Raw genomic sequence first — 23,753 nt, forward strand, 5'->3', positions numbered from 1 at the left:
TTTTAGGGCATGTGCCAGGCTTTATACAATTTAGGGCATGTGCCAGGCTTCTCTGGAGGGCTGCATGTGCCTCACCTCTTAGCTGAAGGGCATATCCGTATATGGCCTTCCGAGTGGGACAACCATCTTCCTCCAGTCCTGCAACCTTTTTATCCTAATTAATATAAAACTTTTCCAATATTTTAATTGCCTCCTCCCAACCTATTCCTGTATCAACCCACACTCTCAGACTATATACAACATTACAATATAATGACAAAAATATCCAACATGACAACATAATGATGAAAATGTCGCTGTGAAGTCATCCCAAATCCAACTGCAGCTTGCAAGGTTGGTGCACATTCTTGTCCTGGAAATGTGTCTGAATGGAGACACGGAAAGAGAGATAGCCCCCAGGGGCTATAAGGGTAGACGGGGATTATTGTGCCCCATGTTGGGTCTCACCCTTGTATTTCCTTAACTATTGAATGCGGAAATGCCTGTAATGTAATGTAATGGAACCACACCGGAGTTCCAGTCACTGGAAACAGCTGATGGAATCGTGAGCCTGTGTGGTCCAGACCAAATTTTGCCGATTATGTTTTTCACCAGGACCTTGTCTCCAGGTTCAACCAGGCATTTCTTTGTCCTCAGCCGGGTCAAGTCCAGTTCTGTGATCCTGTGAAACACACTTAGGACAAAAGCCTGCAATGTTTACCTAAACGGTCACCCATTACATGCAATTTCCCGCCAATACACTACCCACCAGGAGTCCTCATGGGTCAACCTGTAAGAATTTCAAAGGGTGAAAGCAAATGTTAATTACTCAGTGTTAATTACTCAGTCCCGATTTCACAGAGAGGAGCACGGCTGGTGGCTGCATCACCCAGTCTCATCCTAAAATGGAGAACAAATGATTAGTTAGTTGGAATTGATTATATATATTTTTTTTTTACCAATGTTATTTTCTTGTACCAGTCCCCCATTTTGTATTGGGGGCTACTGCACTAGTCAGGAGTCTCCTACAAGTTCAAAAGTCACACACCATTTTAAAATCCTGAGTAATTAACAAAAGTCTCATGCAAGATGCTACTTTGAGAAGTAAAAACGATCCATTACCTCAGTGTCAGCTTGAAGCCAACATTGCTCAGCGTGTATTTTACATGAGAAACTGTGGAAAGGATGGTGTTAGGATGTGCCACTAGCTACCTTATTTATTTATTTATTTATTTATTTATTTACTGTTACTCCCTTATCTTGGGCTCATAACCCTTTTTATTTATTTATTTATTTATTTACTGTTACTCCCTTATCTTGGGCTCATAAATTAAGAATATTTAGGGACTTATGGTGTCCACGTCCTTATGCTATTAGAACGAAACCTCAACACCTGATGCAATGGGGGCCGACGTATCCTATTCTGAGGTTTCAAGCGATTTAATTAATCTAACGAGTTCGTCTTTTGACATGTCTTGGAGCTGGCTACCTCGTTCTGACTGGTTATTCCCAGATCTGCATGCCTGGGCAACGTGTCCATATTTGTGACAGATCTTACATTGGGTCCTTCTCCCTCTGTGACAGTCCGCCTGGCTATGCCCTGATCTCCCACAGTTGCTGCAAGGAGCTATCTCCTGTACCGGAGCCATGTGGAGGAGTGCTTTATTGTGAGAATGTGACCTCAGACCTGATCTTGCGCCCCCCTTGTTTACACCACTATGGTATTTATTTAAACATGCAGCCCACGAAATTAAGTCGCTACAATCCTTCGGTCGAAAACCAGCCTTACCCGCTGTGTCCTGGTATAAAGCTACACTTCCCTCGAGTACATTCATCAGGAAATCGGGGTTATCTTTACTTGGATTGTCACCTGCATTACCATATGTGGAGTACAAACTGTATTTCTCGTCAATATACCTATCAAAAGGTTCATCTTCGTGTTGTTGGCGGGTAAGATATAATGAATACAGATTGGAACCTGTACCTAGAGCTTTATAAACGGTCTTCCTGAACTTTTCCACTGCTTCTTCCATCTCAAGCGTGGATGTGAAGCGGACAGATGCCCATGCAGAGTTATTAAATTCCCCTAACTCGCTCCATACAGCACTTGGACATTTTGCCTTTGTTAACACATAAACGTCGAAAGCATGTAATCCCCCCACCGTCATGTACTGTGCTATTTTCTCCCAAAACGCCATGTTCGGGTCATCTCTTTTGAGATCGGGTAATTCCCGAACCATGCTACGCAAATCAGAAGGACTTAGTGGTGTATGTTTGATTTGTGTTATAATACTTGGCTGTCCCTCACTCCGATCCGGATTCGGAATCGAGTCTACTGCTATGGGGGCCATTGGGGCACTAGGCTCTACAGATATATCATCCATAACCTGTGAATATGGGGGAGCCTTGTACAAATCCTCCTGTACCTTAGCTAACAGTTTGTTTTTGCTGTCTAGTTCACTACGACACCTTTGCAGCTCGTCTATTTCGCTACGACAGCGCTCCAGCTCTCCCTCATATTGTTTGAGTTTGTGTGCTGCGCTTTTATATGCCATCACTACGCACATTGCTGCATATTTACCTTTCTGTTTATTATTTTTCTGTTGGGACCACCATACGTTCAATGCCTTCTTTGAAATTACCCCGGAATCATTTTTGCTAGGGAATGGGGGGTTAGTTCTAATTGCTTTCCCATATCTTTTAACCATAGCTTTTAATGCCGCTGCCATTAGATCCCCGCATAAAACCTCTTTCTCCGTCATCATTCCCGTAGTTGGTAGCCCTTCAGAATTACGCGGATTAGCTATCATGAGCCGAAAGTATTAACTACACGAAAGGAAAATATGCGCTTTTACTCTTATATTATATGGGTTATATATACTATATTGTGTACACATATAACAAACATATCACGTAGGCCTAACACAACAATACGTTATTCTGTAGACATGACAACACTGATGGAGCTCCGAACAAAACAACATTGAGTGCACTTTCTCGCATTCACTCGCATTGGTAAACAACCAAGGTTCTCTTCTTGCACACACTTTGGCACGCAGCCCAAGTTTTTTCACAATTCGCAGTGTTACTCCGAAACACTTAGGCTACTAACAGCAATCAGCAACACCAAAACCTGTCCAACAAATTATTACACAGACGCTCCCTCGTCTGATGTGTTCTGACCCAAAACGACACACACCGGAAATATCACACGTTACTGTTTTAAGGAAGGTGGACGCTACTTCGCCCGTGAGCCCGACGTGGCTCGAAACGTGTCCTTCTGCCAAATACCGACACACGTTACTGTTTTAAGGAAGGTGGACGCTACTTCGCCCGTGAGCCCGACGTGGCTCGAAACGTGTCCTTCTGCCAAATACCGACACACGTTACTGTTTTAAGGAAGGTGGACGCTACTTCGCCCGTGAGCCCGACGTGGCTCGAAACGTGTCCTTCTGCCAAATACCGACACACGTTACTGTTTTAAGGAAGGTGGACGCTACTTCGCCCGTGAGCCCGACGTGGCTCGAAACGTGTCCTTCTGCCAAATACCGACACACGTTACTGTTTTAAGGAAGGTGGACGCTACTTCGCCCGTGAGCCCGACGTGGCTCGAAACGTGTCCTTCTGCCAAATACCGGCACACGTTACTGTTTTAAGGAAGGTGGACGCTACTTCGCCCGTGAGCCCGACGTGGCTCGAAACGTGTCCTTCTGCCAAATACCGACACACGTTACTAAACAGACGCTCTTCTTGGCGTAGTGGACCCGACGTGGTCCGGAACGTTACGTGACTTCACCCAGCACGCAGACGTTACTAAGGAAAGTGGACGCTACTTCGCCCGTGAGCCCGACGTGGCTCGAAACGTGTCCTTCTGTCAAATACCGACACACGTTACTAAACCGACGCGTTTCTCAGCGTCGAGGACCCGACGTGGTCCGGAACGCTGCCGTGCTCTACTTCAGCACGCAGACGTTACTGAACAGATTGACGCTCCCGCGTACTCTGTTAATACTGCTAGCACTACCACATTAAAATGACGTCAACATTAAAAGACAAACTCATTATCAGTTGTTACATCAAAGTCCCGTCCACATAACTATTTCTTAAAATACAGAACAGGAGTCACTTCCCAATTGCACCAAGGAAAATCAACGCCTAATGAAGGTGGTAAGTTGTGTTTAATAAAAGATACTCACCTTCTTGTTGATTCTCGTTGTTTCAAGTGGAAGATATTTCCTGTCCCTTCGTGGTCGCCAAAACTGTTAGGATATCTTGCCCTTATTCGTGGAGTCAAATGCAGGACGATGAAGAACACGCTGACAAAGTTTCCTCAGAGGATTTGTGGTTTAATTCAATGCGCAAGGGAGAGACAGACCCAGCACACTCGGGCGCTGCGCTGAGAGAATCTCTGCCCATCACACTGTGTGGTGCCTAGATATACAGTTTTCATTCATACACATCAAAAGGTTGAGTTAAGTGGTGGACCGGAGACAAATGGTCTTGTCCCTTCCTGTGGACCCTCGCAGCCATTTAGCATAGGAATGTGACCTCCTTGCTGCAGACACTAGAGGTGTTATACGGAGACACACTACAGAGGTGCTAGACATACAGGCATACAAACTACAGACACAGTGATGGCAGAAACGGAAACACAATACACTACATATAATATATATATGTATACTACATAAAACTGGGAACCTATCACTTGCAATGAGATTGGTTGCTTCTGTGAGCTCTAATTTATTTTCTTGCAAAAGTTTTTTTTATTTTTTATTTTTATTCTAAACTACTTATAAGAAACTAGCTAGCCAAACTACAATATTCCTCAAGCAGTTTACATAAATTAACATTATTATAATTATTATATCATATTTTACAATAAAAAGTCCTTTCAATCTGTTATGTTGGCCTACTTTATGATCTCAAATAATATGTATTTAATGAATAATAAGCATTCAATAAATGAACAAAATATCATATTAGCAACAGCCATTGCAGTTGTATTACAGTACATTACATTACAGGTACTACGCAGAAGTTCTTCACCAGAGAAATTTACGCAACTTTTACAAAGCATTTATATTGCACCCATTTATTTGGGTGGATATATACTGAGACAAAGCAGGTTAAGTGAGTTTAGGTTTAGGTTACAAGACCAGTTCCTTACCCATTATACGACACTGCTGTCTTCAGTGGTTTAGGGGTCTCTCTCATGCGCCTACCATGGCACATTAAATAACTGACTGAACGTTACTTGTGACACTGATAACTTGGTATCATTTCTGAATTTTCTAACCTTTTTTGTAAGGATTAGAGAATCTGGTAAATATAAAAAAAAACTCAGATAACATTCAAGCTTTAAACCCTAACTAGGTTTATTGTAATTATTTCTGAAAAATCCGTTTTCTGTATTTCTCTCTGTCGATACTGTGTTTCACTCAATTATAACAGTTAATCTCATCCCACTTCAGAGGTAAGTGGGTTGACTAAAGTTGGCTAGAGTGGGGTGACAGATGACTACAGAAGACCCAGTAAATGAACTTCTCTGCAGTCAGGCATTGAGATTAGGGATCTGAGCTTTTAAAAGGGAAGTTGTGGGTTTGAATTTGAGGTTGCAAAGAGTGTTAGGCCTTTTAGTAGGATGCAAAACTCAAACTGCTTTTATAAATATTCAACTGGATATTCCTTAAGGAATTCACCCTGGACAAGGACATCTGTTAATCAGGCATATACACAATTCAAAAAAATAAAAAAGGATTTAGAATTGGGATTTGTTACGGCTGTAGAATATGAAATGTCATTTTTGTCAGATATCCTCCATGTTGTCAGACCCGCCAATTCATTTTTGCCACCTGACATCTCTGGACTTAATCTGAACAACCATATATTTGTACTTTGCTGAAACCTACACCCCAAATGAATTCTATTTACATGCATAAATGAATAAATATTCCAGAAAATATTTTTGCTGCAACATGTTTTTTTGTCATCCAAGACAAAATGTCAAAAAAATGTAGGCTTTTTTTCTGCCAGGTCTCAGGGGAACACAAAACTGATTTATCTGATGGCACAAAATGGCCAGATGGAAAATGATTTCAAGGCAACCAGACACCACGTTTTCACATACCTCCCCCACTGCCCACTCTTGTCCATAGCGTCTTTAATAACCAAGCATCCTATGATGAATCCATTTTTTTTTCCTCCAGAAAAGTGACTCTCCTCAGAGGAAACCAGAGGCACTGACTTGACTGCTTCTTCTTGCTCTTGTTCTTAATCGTGTTAGAAATGTTTGTAGAAGATTCCCTCGTATTTACTGACATATGGAACTGCAGAAGAGCTGGGGGGCTGTTAGTTGAAGATAAGACACCATTCCTTCTCCTGCAGGTGTTGCATTATGATAGGGGTTTTCCAGGGTGAAATAAAGTTGACTTTTTAAAGTGCACTTTATTAATTCATTCTTAAATGTCTGCTGCTTCATGCAACACTCTGTTTTCCTATAGCCACATCTAACTGCAGCATATTCTTTAAAACATTATTGTTTATTAAAATTACTATAATTGCAAGGAAGGACAAGCAACTATTTTTCTAACAGTAATTTCCTTTTTAACAAATCAGCATAATGGAATACAAACCCAGAAATGGAATATTAATGAGTCACAGCAAGATAAATAAAATATAAACCAATCTCCATTTCCTGAAATAACGGCGTTTTAATAATAGTTTTGCTCAATTGAAAATGCAACAAGCCAGCAAACAGAGAGACAGAGAAAAAAGGCTATGTCATGTAATTGAGCGAGTTTCCATCCCCGAAGCAAATGTAGCTGTGCCTGTGTGTTCATGAAAGGGCTTTGCACAGATCCACCATTGAGACCTTTAGTGCCGTTTCATCCGCAAAGAACTTAAAAGACAGAAACAAGATCTTCAAAGTCAGATCCAAGCTCTCATCTCAGCTCTCACTTCAGAGCTGACGGCCTCAGATTTAACAAGGGCAATAGAGACCAAGAATTTAAACTTCTAAAACTACAGTGCCTCTTCATGCAAAGCTTGTTCGACTATTAGCAAATACATAAGAACATGGCAATGGTACTGTATGTCATCTGGGGATGAATGGATGGTAGGGGTATTTATGGGTTCATGGGGTTTGGAGGTGTTTGTAATGCCAATTAGCTGTTCTGCTTACTATGCTATAATCCACCTCAGACAGAATGTAAGAGACAAAGATATATAAACAGAACATTCTCTTGTCTACAGCATACTATATTTCTGTAAAAGCTCAAAATTCCCTGTTTATAAGTTACTGAGGATTTTCTCTTGGGAGAGTTGTGCTACTGTGTGGCAGGATTTCTTATTTTTCAGCACATTTCAGTGAACATGAGCATAAATATTATTAGCCACATTGCTGTCATCACACAGTAACTTCAGCAGACAGTTTGAGTGGATGATTTTAAATTAATTAGTCAGAACTCCTTTGTATCCTTTCTATACCAAAGCTAAATTATATGTACATATTAGTACATTTTTGCTTTGGAAGTCCAGGTTGTTTATCATCAAGAGGCAATTATTTTAATGAAGCAAAAACCAGCAATTAAGTCTAAGGCTAGAAAATACTTTAACTGTCACTTGCAAAATTGCTTTTTGAAAAACAATTTTCTTGGTATTTCATTTTCAGATACAAATTTCAGCAACGCCTGAAAAGATACATTCTACCCTTTCAGGCGTTGTATTTAGCTTTCAGCTATTTATATTTAAAAATTGATATTAGGTATTATGGGTTTTGATAAAATAAAGTAAGCACATATATTGAATTATTCTTTGAATGGTGAAAGGTCATCTAAAAACCATAAGGCTGTGTATTAACATGAGATGATAGTTAAGGCTAGTCCATGGTACAGTCCCTGAATTTTATTCTGCCATGTTCCATACAAATATGTGGGGTCCAACTGGAACTCCTCAGGGTATGTCTTTCCCTTAAAATGTTTTAAGCATTTAATGTTCTGCATTCTTCAGCAATTATTTCTTTATGTTTTTGCATATCACACACTCAAATTGAGCATATTTTAATTGCCACTTAAAAATACAAATCTTTTTTAAGAATATTATGTTAAATTGAGCAACTGAAAAAATAAATGAAAACAGAAATTTTGCAAGGTGATGTTAAGGAAACCCAGGTTCATATTTGTGAGCAACAAAAGAAAATGTAGACTGATTGAACTGATTGAATTTATACCGAATTGTATTTATTCATTAATTTTTTTGGAGGGTAATTTCCTCATTGTTATGTTTCCATTAGCTGGAGCAAAGGAGTAGACATCTGGCATATTGGGGCCATGTTGGAGGCTAATAGAACCCACGTTCCTTCATACATGCAATATGTGCACGCATGTGAGTCTAACTGATGGCGACATAGTGTTGGATTCACATGAAATTTGCTGGCACACTTAGTTTTCTGCTAGCTCGGTGAACTGAAGTGAAGACTCAATGTAGCTGTGTGTTTTATTCCCCTGCAAAAGCCTTTACTGTAATTCCATGTGTTTTTAGCTGAAGATCACAGGGCAAGCATGTCATTTTGATCTGAGCAAGTTACAATAGCCAAAACAACTGGAAAAGATGAAGCTAAGAAAATGGACTCTAGGCAATGAGCAAGACAATTATATTGTTGAGGGATAGGCATTTAATCAAAGTGAAAATAAATAAAACAATTTAAGTTGGATTTAAACCTTTGACTTACAATGATATGCAAATCCTTGAGTAAATCCTGGAAAACTCTGTGCTTTGTGCTTCTGTCTGCTGTTGTCTCTTTTTAGTTGAAACAATTTCTTGTTCATTATCAGAAAACGTAAACACAGGTAAATTTGAATTCATTGAATCCAAGGAGAAAGAAAGAGAATAAAAGATTCCTCTATCTGTGTTCCCCCAGGGCTCTGCAATGGCACCAAGTGCTGTGCCATTTACAAATGTAATGCTGGCTGCCATATCCTAAAAGATCTGCCAAAGAACCCTCTGGGGGAGGACTGAATTTTCTCTAACTCTAAGAGATAATGAATAATGTCTCTCATCCAACTGCCACCAGAGGGTGGGGCTTTGACTTGCAAATACAATGCACATACATGTTTGTTTTTCATAAAATCAAGTTTGGTTTGTTAATATAAGTGATGTAAACACTGAAGATGAGAAAACGTGAATGATAGAGCTTTTGCAGAGGAATGCAGAAATTGATGCTAACTGCTTGTATACCAAGGCTACAAATGCTGTCTATTGTGAGTGTTGTCTTTGCATACATGTCTGTATGAAAGAGACAGCAAATCATTTGAATATCAGCTGAACTGCTTGAAGCTCAGATCTCAGACAATTAAATCTCAAAATATAAAAATGAGGGATGCAAAATCTACAACAATACCTTATTATTTATCGGTTTGTTTATTTATCTATTTGTTTATTTTAAATATATGGAATTATTCATCTAAATGTACCATTCTTTTACTCCTCTCTGGTGCTCACATCCATCATTGTAGTGTACTCTTCATATTAACAATAAACAACTTTTAAGATGAGAGAATCATTTGAATTCAGCTAGGCTAATGAGCCCGTGTTGTGTCTCCACAACTGGTACGAGCTCCAGGCATAAAAAGCTGCGGGAAACTGGGTCACCAAGTTCCGCCGAGCCCTGGAGGAGAGGAAAGAGAGAGGCCTAAACAGGGCCTTCAGTGTAAGGAAACTTCTCAGCACTCCTTGCTGTCCCTAGCACAAAATCACCGCTTACCATTCACTTACCAAAATTACAGTTACTGTAACCAACATCTTCCCCACGCTACCAAACTGTTATAGATTCTATGCCCAAAACGAATAATGAATTCCCCCAAGAAAATAAGAACTGTCAAAGATCCCCCTAACTAAACCTTTATCAATCTCCTTCTCAAATTATTGTTACAGATCCCCTTAATAAACTAGTGTTTAAGGTCCCGTTCCCAAACTAATACAAAAGATTAATTTCCCTAAATATAACATTACATATGGCAGTGAAAATATGTAAACAAAGCTTGTAATAAGTAGTTTTCATGAGATACGTTTTCATTTAAATTTGTATCAACTGCGTATAAATGTGTTATTGACTCAGTAGCAGGGTCAGACTGTTACAGGATGGGCAATTTTTTTCTTAACGCTGAGATCATCAGACGTATAATCTCTCTCTATTACTCAAATAGGTTCTGGTTGGCAAACAGTTTACTGTGCCTTCTGAATAGCTATGCCAGCTGTGGACCATTTATCTTGTATCATGCTCCCTTTATAGAAACGGACGTTCTTAGCATCAGTCAGTTTCAGTTTTTCCATGATTTTGACTCGGAATGCAAGAAATTGTATTTTGCATCACACAGCTTGGCAGGTTCATCAATCAAAGATATTTTTCGAAAAGAAAATACTGTGTTTGCATTGAACTGGCATTAAACTGGCATTACAATTTAAATACGAATCAGACAAAAATCTATAAGTTTAACCACATGAAGATTAATATATTTGGCGAATGGAATATCTTTGCTAGTTTGAGGTGCAGGTTCTGTATTGTGTAGTCTCACAGTGTTCAGCCAAGGCCTTCCTCTACCTCTGTGATAATACACGGCTCTCACACACATATGCCCCATTGTGAGCCAGGCCCTCTGGTGCATCTAGACTTTGATCCCTTGCAGCTTGCTAGCCTGGTCGAGAGATCCTAAATATTCTAGTGCAGGGAGGCTCTTTTCAGACTGGGGACCAACTGAATTTTCTGCTTTTTATTCTAACCATAACCACAATTTCTAATTTAGATCCTAATTTAGGATTAATTATCCAGAAATGATTTATTCTTTTAAGACCACACGTTGTCAGGAATGCATGCCATGAAGATTAAATGTCCCATATCCTAGGTGTGAATCAGTCAGATTAACTAATGCTTTCATTTGCAGCTATAACTGTGGCAAAAAATTACTTATGAAAGAGGCTACTTTTTCCAAATGAGTAGCCTACATGTTAGACTGAAAGGAGAAATTAGCAGGTTCCTATTTGCTCAAAGTGTGGATACCAGATCAATGAAATTAAACTATAAGAATTAAACAACAAAGCAAATGGCAACAAGACACCACACCAGATTAAAAATGCGTTTACGGGAACTTTAGCTAGGAACTGGAATTTTCAAATGCTTTTAAGAAGGGATCAAAGTAGTCTATATTAAATTTTATAGGACAGCAACTGAACAGAAAAGACTGAAAGAAACAGGGGCTCTCCGTCTCAATCTCTCAACTCTCTTGTACTGTCAGTTCTTCATAGGCTATTTGCAGACATATCTGAGTGTACAATGTAAGATGTATGCTGCATGCAGGTTTCTTCACACCTGTTTTTGAAATCACTTGGCTTTGAAGCACGGGGAAGGCAGACTGTCCACGGAAATTAAATAAATAAATGAATGATTAAGAGAGAGAGAGAGAGAGACCACACTCAGAAAGAGGGTGTCGGTGAAGCCGTTGTCAGCAGAATGGAGGCAAGTGAAGATAGCCCTCTGAATGATTTATGTTCGGCTGTCGCAGGACGCGAGGGCCCCGTCGCTGGAAACGCGAACGCGGCGCTGCTCGTGTTTTTCCGTGACTCGGACCGCCGCCTGTGCCGCATGTTGCGCTATGGTGCTGTGGCGGCGGTGAGGGGCTGGTGCACTGCTGGAGTCTTGCGCCATTTGCGCTCTCGCTGTGAACATATGTCCGGGGGAGGGGGGGGGGGGGGGGGGGGGGATGAGGGGGGGACGAGAACCTGGAGCAGCTGGTTGTGCCTGTGAGCGGTTTGTGTGGGGAATGAATCTGCTGGCAAACAAAGCAGGGCGCTGATCTACAGGCGGAGCCCGAACCCACCGCATGCCACAGGAGCCGTTCCGCTGAACCAGGCCCAACTGCTCCTATATTTGGGGAGCGGTAGTTTCCAGGTGAAAATAAGAGACCCTGTTTGTTGATCTGAGGCTGCCTCATGCAGGGAATTGCATATTACGCATGTAAATGGCCTGAATATTTTCACTGATGCCGTGCAGGTTGGATGTCAGCTCTCACTTAGGAATCAAACCATCTGGTTTGGAAATGAAGTCCTCATCCACTGCCCCCCGCACTGGAGAGAATAAATTACCTTGTTATGCAGGTTTCTCTCTCTCTCTCTCTCTCTCTCTCTCTCTCACTCCTTCTCTTTTCCTCAAGTCTGTCTGACTGAGCGGAAGATATGTTGTGACATTTCTAGCAGGTTGCAGAAGTTTGTCTCATCTTCACGCCACAGCGGCTCCTCATCTCGCGCCTCCGGTGAAAAACGGTCGAGCCAAAGCGATCGCGGTCTCTCCAGCCCTGACCGCAGCGCAACCGCAGTACCCCCTCGGTCCCCGACGCGCACCCGATTAATCGGACATTAAGCCGAATGACACAGCCTTTCCGGACTGCCTGCGCGTATGTGTGGCTGACGTGCCGCGCGAAGGGGGGGGGGGGGGTTCTGGGTGCTGCCGAACTGAGGGGATTTGGGGATGCTGCGGAGCGAGCCTTTTGAAAAGCGCTTCCTTTGGGCAAAAATACGATTTACTGGCACGTTCCGCTCGAGCCTCTCCGCTGACTTTGTAAAGTGGTGTGTGCTTTGGGTGGACCAATGAGAAGCGAGAGGAAAATACATCAAAAACAGAGAAGGGCTGGGGCTGTCGCTGACCCCATGAAACCCGCCGTAAAAACCCGGCGCTCCATCACCCCGAGCGTTCGAGGCGTGGCGCCAGACCCTGCCCGTGATGTCGCTCACTTTTATTCATTGTTATTGCTGGAGCCTTGGTGACTTTACAACATGCTCCCACCGACACCACCGCCACCGCCCCCCCTCCATGGGAGACATTCGGACTCCGCTCTGCGCTAACCAACCCGCGATTGGCGTTCGATCACCCGCGGCTTAAAGACAGGCCGCGCGGCATTTCCCATGACAGCTCGAGATGGATTTGCGTTGGCTCTTCATTGATCACCCCCTTGCCACCCCCACACTGCCGCCCACCCCCTCTCCCCGGCTCTCTCCAGAACAGATTGGTAGACAATAAATCTTCAGGTGCAGGTAAATTGGAACAATAACTCAGCCCATTAGTGCATTGGTTTGTATTTTAAATCTCCCATTGATCCCCGGCTCGGCTGATTGGCCGATTGGGGCGACACAAGAGTTTAATTATTGTGCTGGCGGACTGCTGAGCTATGATTTCTGAAGGTCATGACATTCCCGCCTCACCAAACAAATTTAGAAAAAAGGAAAAAAATAAAATGAACTCGTGACCGAGGCAGCCTCATATTGTCCCGAAGGGCCTGCAAATAGTTCTCGGTGATGCTGGCACTTTGTGTCATTATGAGAGGGACAGACACATCCTCTTCCACCCTGAAACTCAAGCATCCCTGACCCCAGCTGTTGATCTTGGCAAATATCTGTGACAGGAAGAGGCCGTTAGGGCTCTGAGAAGACAGGATCTCTCCCCTTCCATCTCCCCCTCTCTCTCTCCATCTCTCTCTTCTTCCTTCTCTCTTACCTCTCTGTGTCCCTCTCCCTTCTCTTTATTCTTCTTCTCTCTCTCCTTCCCTCTGCTTTCTCCTTCTCTCTTCCCCCTCTCCCCCTATATCTATTCTCTCTCTCCTTCTCTCTACCTCCCTTCTTTTTTCTCTCCTCTCTTCCCCCTCTCTTCCTTTTGTTCTCTCTCCTTCCCTCTCCCCCTCTCTGTTTCTCTCCTCCTATATATCTCCTTCTCTCTTGCCTTCCCCTGTCCCTCTCCCTATCTTTTTTCTCCTTCTTTCTCTCTCTCCCTCTGCTCTCTCCTTATATCTCCCCCTATATCTCTTCTTGCTCTCTCCTTCTCTCCACCTCGCTCTCTCCTTTTCCATCCCCCCTCCCCCACCCTTTTTTTTTTTTTTAGGGTTTTCAGCATACCACTTTACACAAATCTAAAGCTGCCATTTCTGCTGGAGCACATCCCTCTCCAGAATCATCACAGAAACGGAAGGCCGGTCCTGAAAGCCTGGGACAAAACCAAAACGAGGGGCCTGGGGGGAGACCTACACCAGCCCTGATTCTGTTTTCGTTTGCCAGAATGACCAGCCAACCGCCGTCAGGTCTGTGGTGGTGTGAAGAAAAATTGAAAGCTCAATGACGAATGATGTAATTCAGAAGAATAGAACTTCCCTACCACAGAAAAAGGGGGAGGGGTTATTACGACATGCCTTTCATTGCGTTTGGAACATTTGATGTATTTTTATCTTGAGGTAAGACTCTGGAGGGGGGGGATGCCTCCAACCATAGGATGTGATTGTTGACCCCCCATTAGAAATCTCTTACCAAGGGAGCAAAGAAAAATGACAGCACAGAATAAAGGTGGAAATGGAGAGGGGAGATTTATAGAAACAGCTGACACAAGGGGGAGAATGTACTGTATGTGGCTATTTATACCCGCAGGAAAAACCAGTTCAGCAGGATATAGTTATAGCATAAGGAGTTTTTCACAAGAAAAGCGCAAAAAAAAGCCAGCCAAACGCTACAGAATAATGAAATGATATATAATGTAGCTGCTAAGGAAACTGGCTGTGCTAACAGCTCTGCTAATGTTCTTTGAATTCTTACTGCTTTTGAGTCATGCTGGGCAGCAGTCTTAGAATGAAATAACACAAATTCTGTGAAATTAAAGTGAGTTGTGTTTTAATGAGTGTGAACACAGTAAACCAGTGTGTGTGTGTGCATCAACATTAGGGTGATGTTTTCTCTACCAATGGTGAAGTTGGCCTTTATTAAATCAACAATTATAAATTTGGACTAGCAAATAAATCATTACATTTCGTGATTGCTGAACTCCCCTATCTTTTTTTTTTTTTTCTTGTTTAATTCTTGAATTTAAGTCAGTGTGTTAATAACAAGGGCATTGATTGAATCCAGGCATTGATTGGACGACTGGAAAGCCTGTGTCTCAGTGAGTTCTGAAACAAAAGGACCAATTGCTCAGTGCTTTTTGAAGAAGGGTTCAGAGCCAAACTGCTCTGGGGTGCATAGTGGTCTGGAGGAGGCACCAGAGGCAAGCATTCCTTTCATCTTCTTTTCTGAGGGATCTCTGCACCACAGCCATCTTAAATCTGCTCACTGTCTCCATCAAGCACACACCAGCTAGTCCTATCTCTACAAGAAGGCTGAGTGAATGTTCCCTTTGCTTTTATATTGTTCTTACTGTGGTGACTTTCCAGTATGTGGTGTACATGGACATACTGTATCTGCATATACACAGGAAGATGTGTTTATCAAACACAAGTTAATGTACTGTAGTATAATAGTTAGTGTAATGGAATTGCGACTGTGAAGTTGTAGGTTCAACCCCCAGGTAGGGTACTGCTATTGTACCCTGGAGCAAGGTGCTTAACCTGAATTACTTTAGTTATATATCCAGTTGTATATATGGATTATTTGATTTCTTAAAATGCAAACTGCGTAAGTTTCTCTGGAGGGTGTCTAGTACATCCCTGAAATGTAAAATGGAATGCCTAATGTTACATTAAGAATGAACTGAACCGATCACAGACTTTTAAATTCGTAGAGTGGAAGGGCATAAATATTCAGGGCAATATGCCACATAACCACCTGTTCTGCTTTTAGTTACTGTCATGAAAATCCAAATTTCAGTTAAATAAGAATGTGAGTGGGTATATGGCAGCCTCTTGCTCTGGTAAATAAACTGGAATTCCAAAATACAATCAGGGTAAGCATGCGGATCAAATTATACATTTCATTGAAAATGTATCTTTCATTATTGTACTGAATGTACCTTTCTTTCATATTGCCATGCGAAACCCCCATTACCACCATCTCCGCAGGTACAGTACACAGTAAATTCCATGACTAATTTTGCAATCTTGGGGGAGAAAGTTGAATTCCTAATGAAGAATGTTGCCATATTAAGGTAGAATGTTGATTTGTTGTAATATGGTGCTGGATTAGACACCACGGTGGTCAGGACAGGACTGGTGTAAACTGGTGAACTGGCCTTCTGATGTGGAATGCAGATCCACTGAATTTTGGTTCCCCTTACAACCCCAGTACTCTCACATTTTGTATTAATTCAAGCTATGATGAGTTTCAGTTTGAATGTGAATTTTTGGTTTTAAGTTTTTCTGTTCAGGCGTTGTTATGGATGACATCCAGAGTGAGCTCCATAATGTTTAGGACATTTTTTTTTTTTTTTGATTGGGCTCAGTATTACACAATTTTGGATTTGTAATCAAAAAAATGTGGTTAAAGTGCAACAAATCAATATTTCTTTGTCCCAAAAATGATGTAGCTCATATGAATTCAGAATGCATATTTTGGTTCTTGGTTAGAAGAGTTAACTTGCACTAGAGCTACTCACTAGCCTGAGAGATGTCCTTAGCATGGTACGATTGCACGTATTAATCTGGTAAATGCACTTACATTTCTCTCGGACTGAAAGTCACTCTGAATTACTGCGTCGGCCTAATGTAATGTATTGTAATGTCATTGAAGAGCATTTTTGATGAATCCAAGGTGACATATTTTTTTTTTGTTTTCTAACACACAATCTTATCTAAGTGGACCTGCAGCATTAAAATTATTCTAAGGTGTTGTTTGTACGTTCACTGGCAAGTTTGTACTTTCTGTGTCATACATGGAAAGCTATGTCATTTAAACAAGAAACAAGAGCTTAGGTTAGGAAGAAAAATCTAATTTAAATAATGTATGCATAGACTCTTTCTCTGTCTGTCTCTCTTTCTCTTTCTTTCTCTCCGCACATAAACACATACACACACCCACACCCACATACACGCACGCACGCACGCACACAGACACACACACGCCTGAGAGATCATGCACCCCTCTGTGTGGTCCTTCAGTTTTAATGGAAGCCACAGCATCCATAGCTGCCAAGACTCATTCATTGGTAGGAGGAGACCGTATTTCTTCTGTACAAAGATCAAGTCTTTCAATTCCCTGATCTGTGTTATCCTATCGGCATGCTTTAAGTTGGCAGCCTATCCACAGCCCAGTTATTGCTCCCAAATCATTCCAGTTCACATCCAGGCACGTCTTAATTAACTGTTGGAGGGAACATAAATCTCAGCGTAATATCTTTAGCCCACATCAAAAGGACGTGGCATCACCATCGTGTTTTACGGCTGTGCAATAGGCAGAAATATGGTCACTACTGCTGCCGGTGTAACTACTGACATCCATATTAATAGGAGCCTACAGTGTGTTATATACTCTGCAAACAGAAAGCAAAGAAAGATACCTCTAGACCAGCCAATAACTGTGCCCTAGAGGCAAGTGGCAGGGCTTAATGCTGCACAGTGCTTGGAATGAAGTGACCGCGAGCGTGTACTGCAACACAAGGAGAGAGAAGGCCGATCGAGGAAAAGCAATTTGGTAACTAGCAGAACAGCACTGCAGCTGTCTACCTGCCCTGCGAAGTGTAACTAATGTGCAGTTCCAACATCTGCTGTTACCCAGCAGCCTCTGCATGTGGGGCTTTCAGCAGGGTGCATAGAGTTGGTGGATGCTCCCTCCTCCTGGGTTAATAAAATATGGTTAATTCAGACTGTGATTTATTCAATTATTAGTGGCAAGCTGGGAATAAAATTGCAACATGAACACATGGAGCTGCTTAGATGCTGTTTGGCATAAACGCATGAGCGACAGAGAGACGTCAGCGAGATCGTGAGCGTGGCCGAGACGGAGTGTGACTAACGGAGCGATTAGCTCCCTTGGCTGGGGTCCTTGGGTCTTTAGCCCAAGCGAGCTAATCATACCTGTTGGTCTGCAGTGCGGACAGGAAGGGGCTGCAGTTCAACACAGGCCGTAAACTTGCTCCCAGTTACAGATGAAAACATCATTGTCTGTCTGACTCCTGATTTATTAACGCTGCACGCAAGAGTAGGAGGTATGTGCCTTCCTAAATGCCTAAATACCCCCCCCCCCCCCCCCCCATCCTGAATGCATGGGCACAAGGGCACAGCTGTTTTTTCCCCTTTTTAAACATTTTTTTAAATATACAGTACATATCCCAGAGGGCTTCTGGTTTTCTCCTGGAAGACTTGGGTGGGGTTAGGAAAGCATAATTAGCTTTTATTTCACGCTGACTCTGCAACAATGCCTTGTTGCCTGTGGCATTTCTCCATGAGTTATAGAATGCACTGTCCTTTTCTTCTTTCTTTCCAGAGCGCTTTGTTTTGAAAATGTCTGACATGAGCAGATATAGCTGACATTTTGGAGAGAAAAAAAAGATTATGACACATTTTCAAAATAATTGCTTTAGGATTGATCTCAGTCCCCCGCCTCATTGTCTCCGCCTATCGTGGTGACTAAAAATTCCCTCAAGAATCCTTCATGGAACATCTCTGTCTGTCAGATCCAGGGAGCCAGGTGGTACTTAATGCTGAACTAACCAGTATAAGCAAGTGTTATGTTTATTTTTTTTATTCCTACAGGCAATGCTAAATTAATATTAGAGCCTGCCAAAAACGATACAAACATGTAGTAGCATAGCCCTTGCTTAAAGGAAGAGCTCAGTTATAGAAGGCTGTCCTCAGGCAGATGACAGGACATGAGAAACAGCTGAGGAAAAGAAAAGTAGACCGTTAGCACCTTTGTGAAAGATTGACCTGATCACTATGGTGACTGGAGGGGGTGCGGAGGAGGACATTGTGACTGACTTGTGGATTAACCAGTTTTATTTTGGGCTGGTAGAAACCCCTCAAATTTAAAACACTTCCATTTACTCACACACTCAATCACTCTTCCACTCACTGTTTCACTCATTCAGCCTTGCACTTGTGTTTTTGCTCACATTTCTGCTAAGAAGGAAGAAGGAGCTTTTGAAATGGTAATTACAATTTCACTTTCACTCACACACTCAATATGACGAACAGATAAGCATATTCTCAATTTTCGTGCATATGTTTCTTGAAACCTAAACACTTAATGCAGTGCTATCAATGCACCAATTACTTCTGAGATTAATAAATGAAGAAAATAAAAGCCATGTCATTTTAAAGGCAGAAAACTTCCCATTTGAATATTTCTCAAACAATGAAGCATGCCAGTGGAATGAGCGAGATAAAAATAGGTTTTTATTACTTATGAAAGCCAGTTATTGGAGTTTGCTTTATTGTATTCCTCAAACCAAGTTCTCAGCATGAACCCAGAGAGTGAATCCTGTCTTAAAGAACAGATTAAAGAGGTTGTCATGTAATCAATATGTGGTCTTCACTTTCCTACAAGAAAGAGACCAAAAACCAACATTAAAGGGGATCAAATCCACAGAAATAAGACTTAACTAACCCAGCCCAAACTCAACCAAACCAAACTGAACCCCAGTGAATGATGAAAGGGGATCAAAGTCATGATGTAAAGAGGAATGTCTGCTTGCCCTCTTTTGGCACCCCGCACGACAAATCAGGTTACAACTGAAAAAAGGCAAAGGCACTGATCCAACAGATACCAGCTGCCTAGGAGTGACTCTAGGAGGATATGTTAGCATTTTGCAATAAGTCAACGCTTACATTTCCAAACCATGGATGGAAATAAGCAAAGAAAAATATGTCTGATTATGGCACAGTTGGCAGTCTCGTCAAAAGCATTAAACAAGATGTGGGCTGCAGCTTATTTAAAACACTGGAAAAAACAAGGCCAGGAACAGACAACGTGCTCTGATCCATTGTGGGAGGTCCTGAATGTTTTTCATTTCTTGCATCTTGGTCTGTTTCATCCCTTGGCCTTAGTAACCATGATTGCACCTACAATCCTCTGTGTTGGATCCCCCCCCACACCCCCCTCACACACACACACATACACTTTTTGTAATGGTGTGCAGATCTCCTTCTTTGCACTGCAGTAACTATGAAAGTAGAAATTAATGTCATTATGAAGCGGCTGATAGAACAGAAAGGCTAGCTCTGACATGTCTGTAACACAGAAAGCATAATGCATACATTTTATCTGTGTTCTCACATTCCATACGTAAGACTGACAAACATTTGCATTTTATTCATGGGAAGCTTTTTTTTTTTGTTTCCTACGAGGGAAATTGCTTCCATGAGCGCCTCCTTCATATGATCTTCCTCTCCTGCCTCATGATGCAGTTTCATGCTGCAACAGCCAACTTCAAATTAGTCTAATTAATTATTTTGATCATAGCGCAGCTTTGTCATTGTCACTCTGTTCGTGCTTAGTGACTGCAGTGCCTACCAATTTTCTCAAAGTGACGAGCAAGGGCCAGGCTTCTAGGGAGACCACTCTGTGGTCTTGCCTCATGCTTAGATAAACCAAGTGCATTTATGTCAAGTAAATATGTACAAGCACGATTTAAATCCTTAATTTTCTGAGCAGATGCCCTCGATACAGTTTTCCCTGATTATGTATGCAGCAGGGTTTCTTTACCTTGCTTAAGGCGCTGGACTGCCTCTTCTGGGACTCAAACCAGCAGCCTCCTGTTACTACTGTGCCACATTGGCGCAGATATACTTTGCATTGCTGCGGGTCTGGTGGTAATTATGTAGCTAACACTGCTCGCGGAGTCACAGAGGATGTAATGTACTCTGTAAGACAGGTGAGTTGTTGCCTCAGCGACCTGCTTCAACCGTATAGATCATTAGGTCAGAAAACTATTCAAACATGACCGTTTTTATGAGGAGTATTAAATAAATTTGTTATATTATGTTTTATTTATCTCCTTAATGAATTCCTGACCCTTTTAATTAAGACATGTGGACACTTTGTTTTCATTAATTGTGATTAAAGAGAGGGCCAGAATTATTCTGTTTGATTTGTCAATAGATTGTTTTCTTGCTTACTCATTAGAACCGATTTTAATTAAATGTTCTGGGAGTTTTTAATTTGTTTGTTTGTTGTTTTTTATTTGTTTGCCTATTTTGCATATTTTTTCCAGATACTTTTGGATGGAACTAAGTTATTCTAGACAAAATAATTGCTTGTAGCAAAACATTGTAAGTTAGTGATTTATCTTTTAGAGTAAAGAAAGTTGACACCATCAGACTTTTTGTACATGCACTATTGACTGAAAAAGAGACATGTGCACGTCCTTACATGTACACACAATATTTTTTGAATGCAGGCAAGCCTGTCATCATAAAAAACACAGAGCTGGTGTTATAAAGAGCAAAACACCAAATATTGTGGAAGATTATATGCAGATTTTAGAAGATTTCATTTTCATGTCCTGTGATATTTTAACTGAGAAATATGATTATTTTTAGAAGACTTTTTCCTGTGAAACCTAATTATTTTTTTGAATGTGCACATGCTCGATTTGGACATGTAATAATGGCATGAATGGTCCAGTACATGAATGATCCAGTATATGTTGTGATCTTGTGATTATGTAGCATCACAAATTTGTTTCAAACACTTACCTCTGGAAGAAATTAAAACACCATGTGAGCCTTTATATAACATAGGTGAAAAATTCAGGAAGGGAACAAAATAAATATTACAATAATTTTATGCAAACCTTACTATGATGCCATGAAACATTTCAGAAATTTTTGCACAGGATGGGTTGTTCAGAGTACAGTACCCTGAAGAATGCTAACCCCAATAACAAGACTCAGTCTTCATAACATGCATATGTGTATTGACCAAACACGACATTATTGATGTTCTGTCAAAATCCTCTCCACCGTGGTTTCTCTACTGCATAGTTCACCGCATTCCCCATCTCGCCGTAAAGGCATCGAGATGGAACATTGATTCTGCCTTGATGCGCTCACACGTCCTTTCACACCCTCCGTGATACGGGCCATGCATTCTCCCGCGATGCCACTCTCAACCCTGTCTGAACCGATCACGGTCGCAATTAGTTTGGAGGAAGAGAGTGCTGCTTGAACTGGTCCCCCGCTTCTCTTCCATCGGCGGCGGGCATCGCTACTCATTTGTACAGACAGCTGCACTCGAGTACAGTATGAGCTTCAGGGTATAGGGAAAACAAGGATTAAAAATGAGACCCCACATCTGAAATGATTGTGCTATTTATTACCATTACAGCTATCAGAGAGCATTGATACACAGACGAAGCAGTTCAGCTCACCTGGACTCATCATGTTTGCCAACTGTCTGAAGCGGGGGTGTCCAATCCTGTCTGAAAAAAGGGCCGCAGTAGGCACAGGTTTTTGTTTTAGCCCAGCATTAAGGCACTTCCACCCACCCCAGCCATTTTTGGATAAGATTGGACACCCCAAGTCAAGAAACCGTAAGATTATACACCCCAGGCACTGTGAAATCTGGTCTTGAACACCCCAAGGGTCCCTTCTTATACAGCTGTCCTGACAAGCTGTTCCACACTTTAACAACCCTGTGAATAAATCCTTCAGCTTCCTTATATCAGGGTGAAGTTGGTGATTTTTTTCAGTAATTTCTGTACGGATGCAGAGAGTGTTCATCGTTTGCTCCCTGTCCCCCCCCTGCAGGTCTCCACAGAATGGAGCAAGAATGAGCAGAGCGTGGCTGCAGGAGAAGCATGAACTGGAGGTGCATTGAGGTCTTCTGCTTCCTGTTTCTATGGGACCAGATCACAGTTCAGTCTTCCCACCAGGACCCAGCCGTTGCCGAGCAACATGTCTCCAAGCAATTTGATTGGCTCATCTCCGACCGCGGACCTTTCCACCACTCACGGAGTTACCTCTCCTTCGTGGAAAGATTCCGCCAAGGATTTACAACCAGATATAAAATCTATAGGTAAATGTCAACTTGAAAGGTTTTTAGAGGCTTGTGTGTAAATATCTGTGTATAACTATCTGAATGCACATTTGGGTGACTACTTGCTTTAAACCCTGTGGTAAAAAAGAGACAGATCTCTGAAGGAGTAGTCAGAATGTTCCTGCAGAAGCGCAGTGAATTTTTATTCAATTTTATGTATTTGGATCAGTGTTATATTGTTGCTGCACAGATTCATAGATTTGACATTTTTGTAGATGGCTCCTTTTCACATTTGCTCTTACAGCTCATCCATATATTATACAGAACTACGCAATCAAAGACCCCCACACTACTACTCAGGACTGAATGAACAGAAACTTAACAGATGAAGGGAAAACTGTTTTGCAAACCTGTTACTGTGCAGTCATGCGTCTGTACTTCCCCAAAGCTTTACAAGATCATGAGTAGGCAATTAGCACTGAGCACAGCAACTCCTCTTTTAGTTTGTGGGAAATAGAGGCTGAGAACAGGATCTAAAATGTTCTGTTTTAAATACAGCTTCTTTATAATATAATGCAATACAACACATAGTGAGCTCCTTAATGTTTTGGACAAAGACATGTTTTTTCTTGATTGATTTGGCTCTGTATTCCACAATTTTAGATTTTTAATGAAATAATTAACGTGGCAAAGTGATTCTCAGTTTTAATTTAAGGGCATTTTCATACACTTTGGCTGCACTAGGTTGAAATTACAGCACTTTCAATACAGAAACTGTCAGACAATGAGTAAACCATAGACAACCAAAATCAACTGTTTGGAATGCCATAAAGAAGAAACAGAGCACTAGTGAGTTTAGTAATTGCAAAGAGTTTGGTAGGCTCTACAGTTGATGACCAAAGAATTCTCATCATAATGAAGAAAAACCCCCAAACCCCTGTCCGGCAGATGTGCATGGATGTGTTAGTGACTACTGTCTGCAGAAGACTTTGCAAACTACAGAGGCAACACTGCAAGATGCAAACCACAAGTTAGCCACAAAAACAGGATGGCCAGGTTAC

General features: G+C 41.6%; 1 protein-coding gene across 1 annotated transcript in view; it reads left to right on the forward strand.

Annotated features, from left to right (window-relative positions):
- Positions 1–23,753, forward strand: part of LOC118206854 (BMP/retinoic acid-inducible neural-specific protein 1) — a 136,910-nt gene that overhangs the window by 24,532 nt on the left and 88,625 nt on the right. The window contains exon 2 of the mRNA XM_035379986.1: positions 22,464–22,731. Within this exon, the coding sequence (XP_035235877.1) occupies positions 22,514–22,731 (218 nt within the window). The 5' untranslated portion in view covers positions 22,464–22,513. The remainder of the gene's footprint in view (positions 1–22,463; positions 22,732–23,753) is intronic.

This window comes from Anguilla anguilla, chromosome 10 (genome assembly GCF_013347855.1).
Source record: "Anguilla anguilla isolate fAngAng1 chromosome 10, fAngAng1.pri, whole genome shotgun sequence".
Taxonomy (NCBI): Eukaryota; Metazoa; Chordata; class Actinopteri; order Anguilliformes; family Anguillidae; genus Anguilla; species Anguilla anguilla.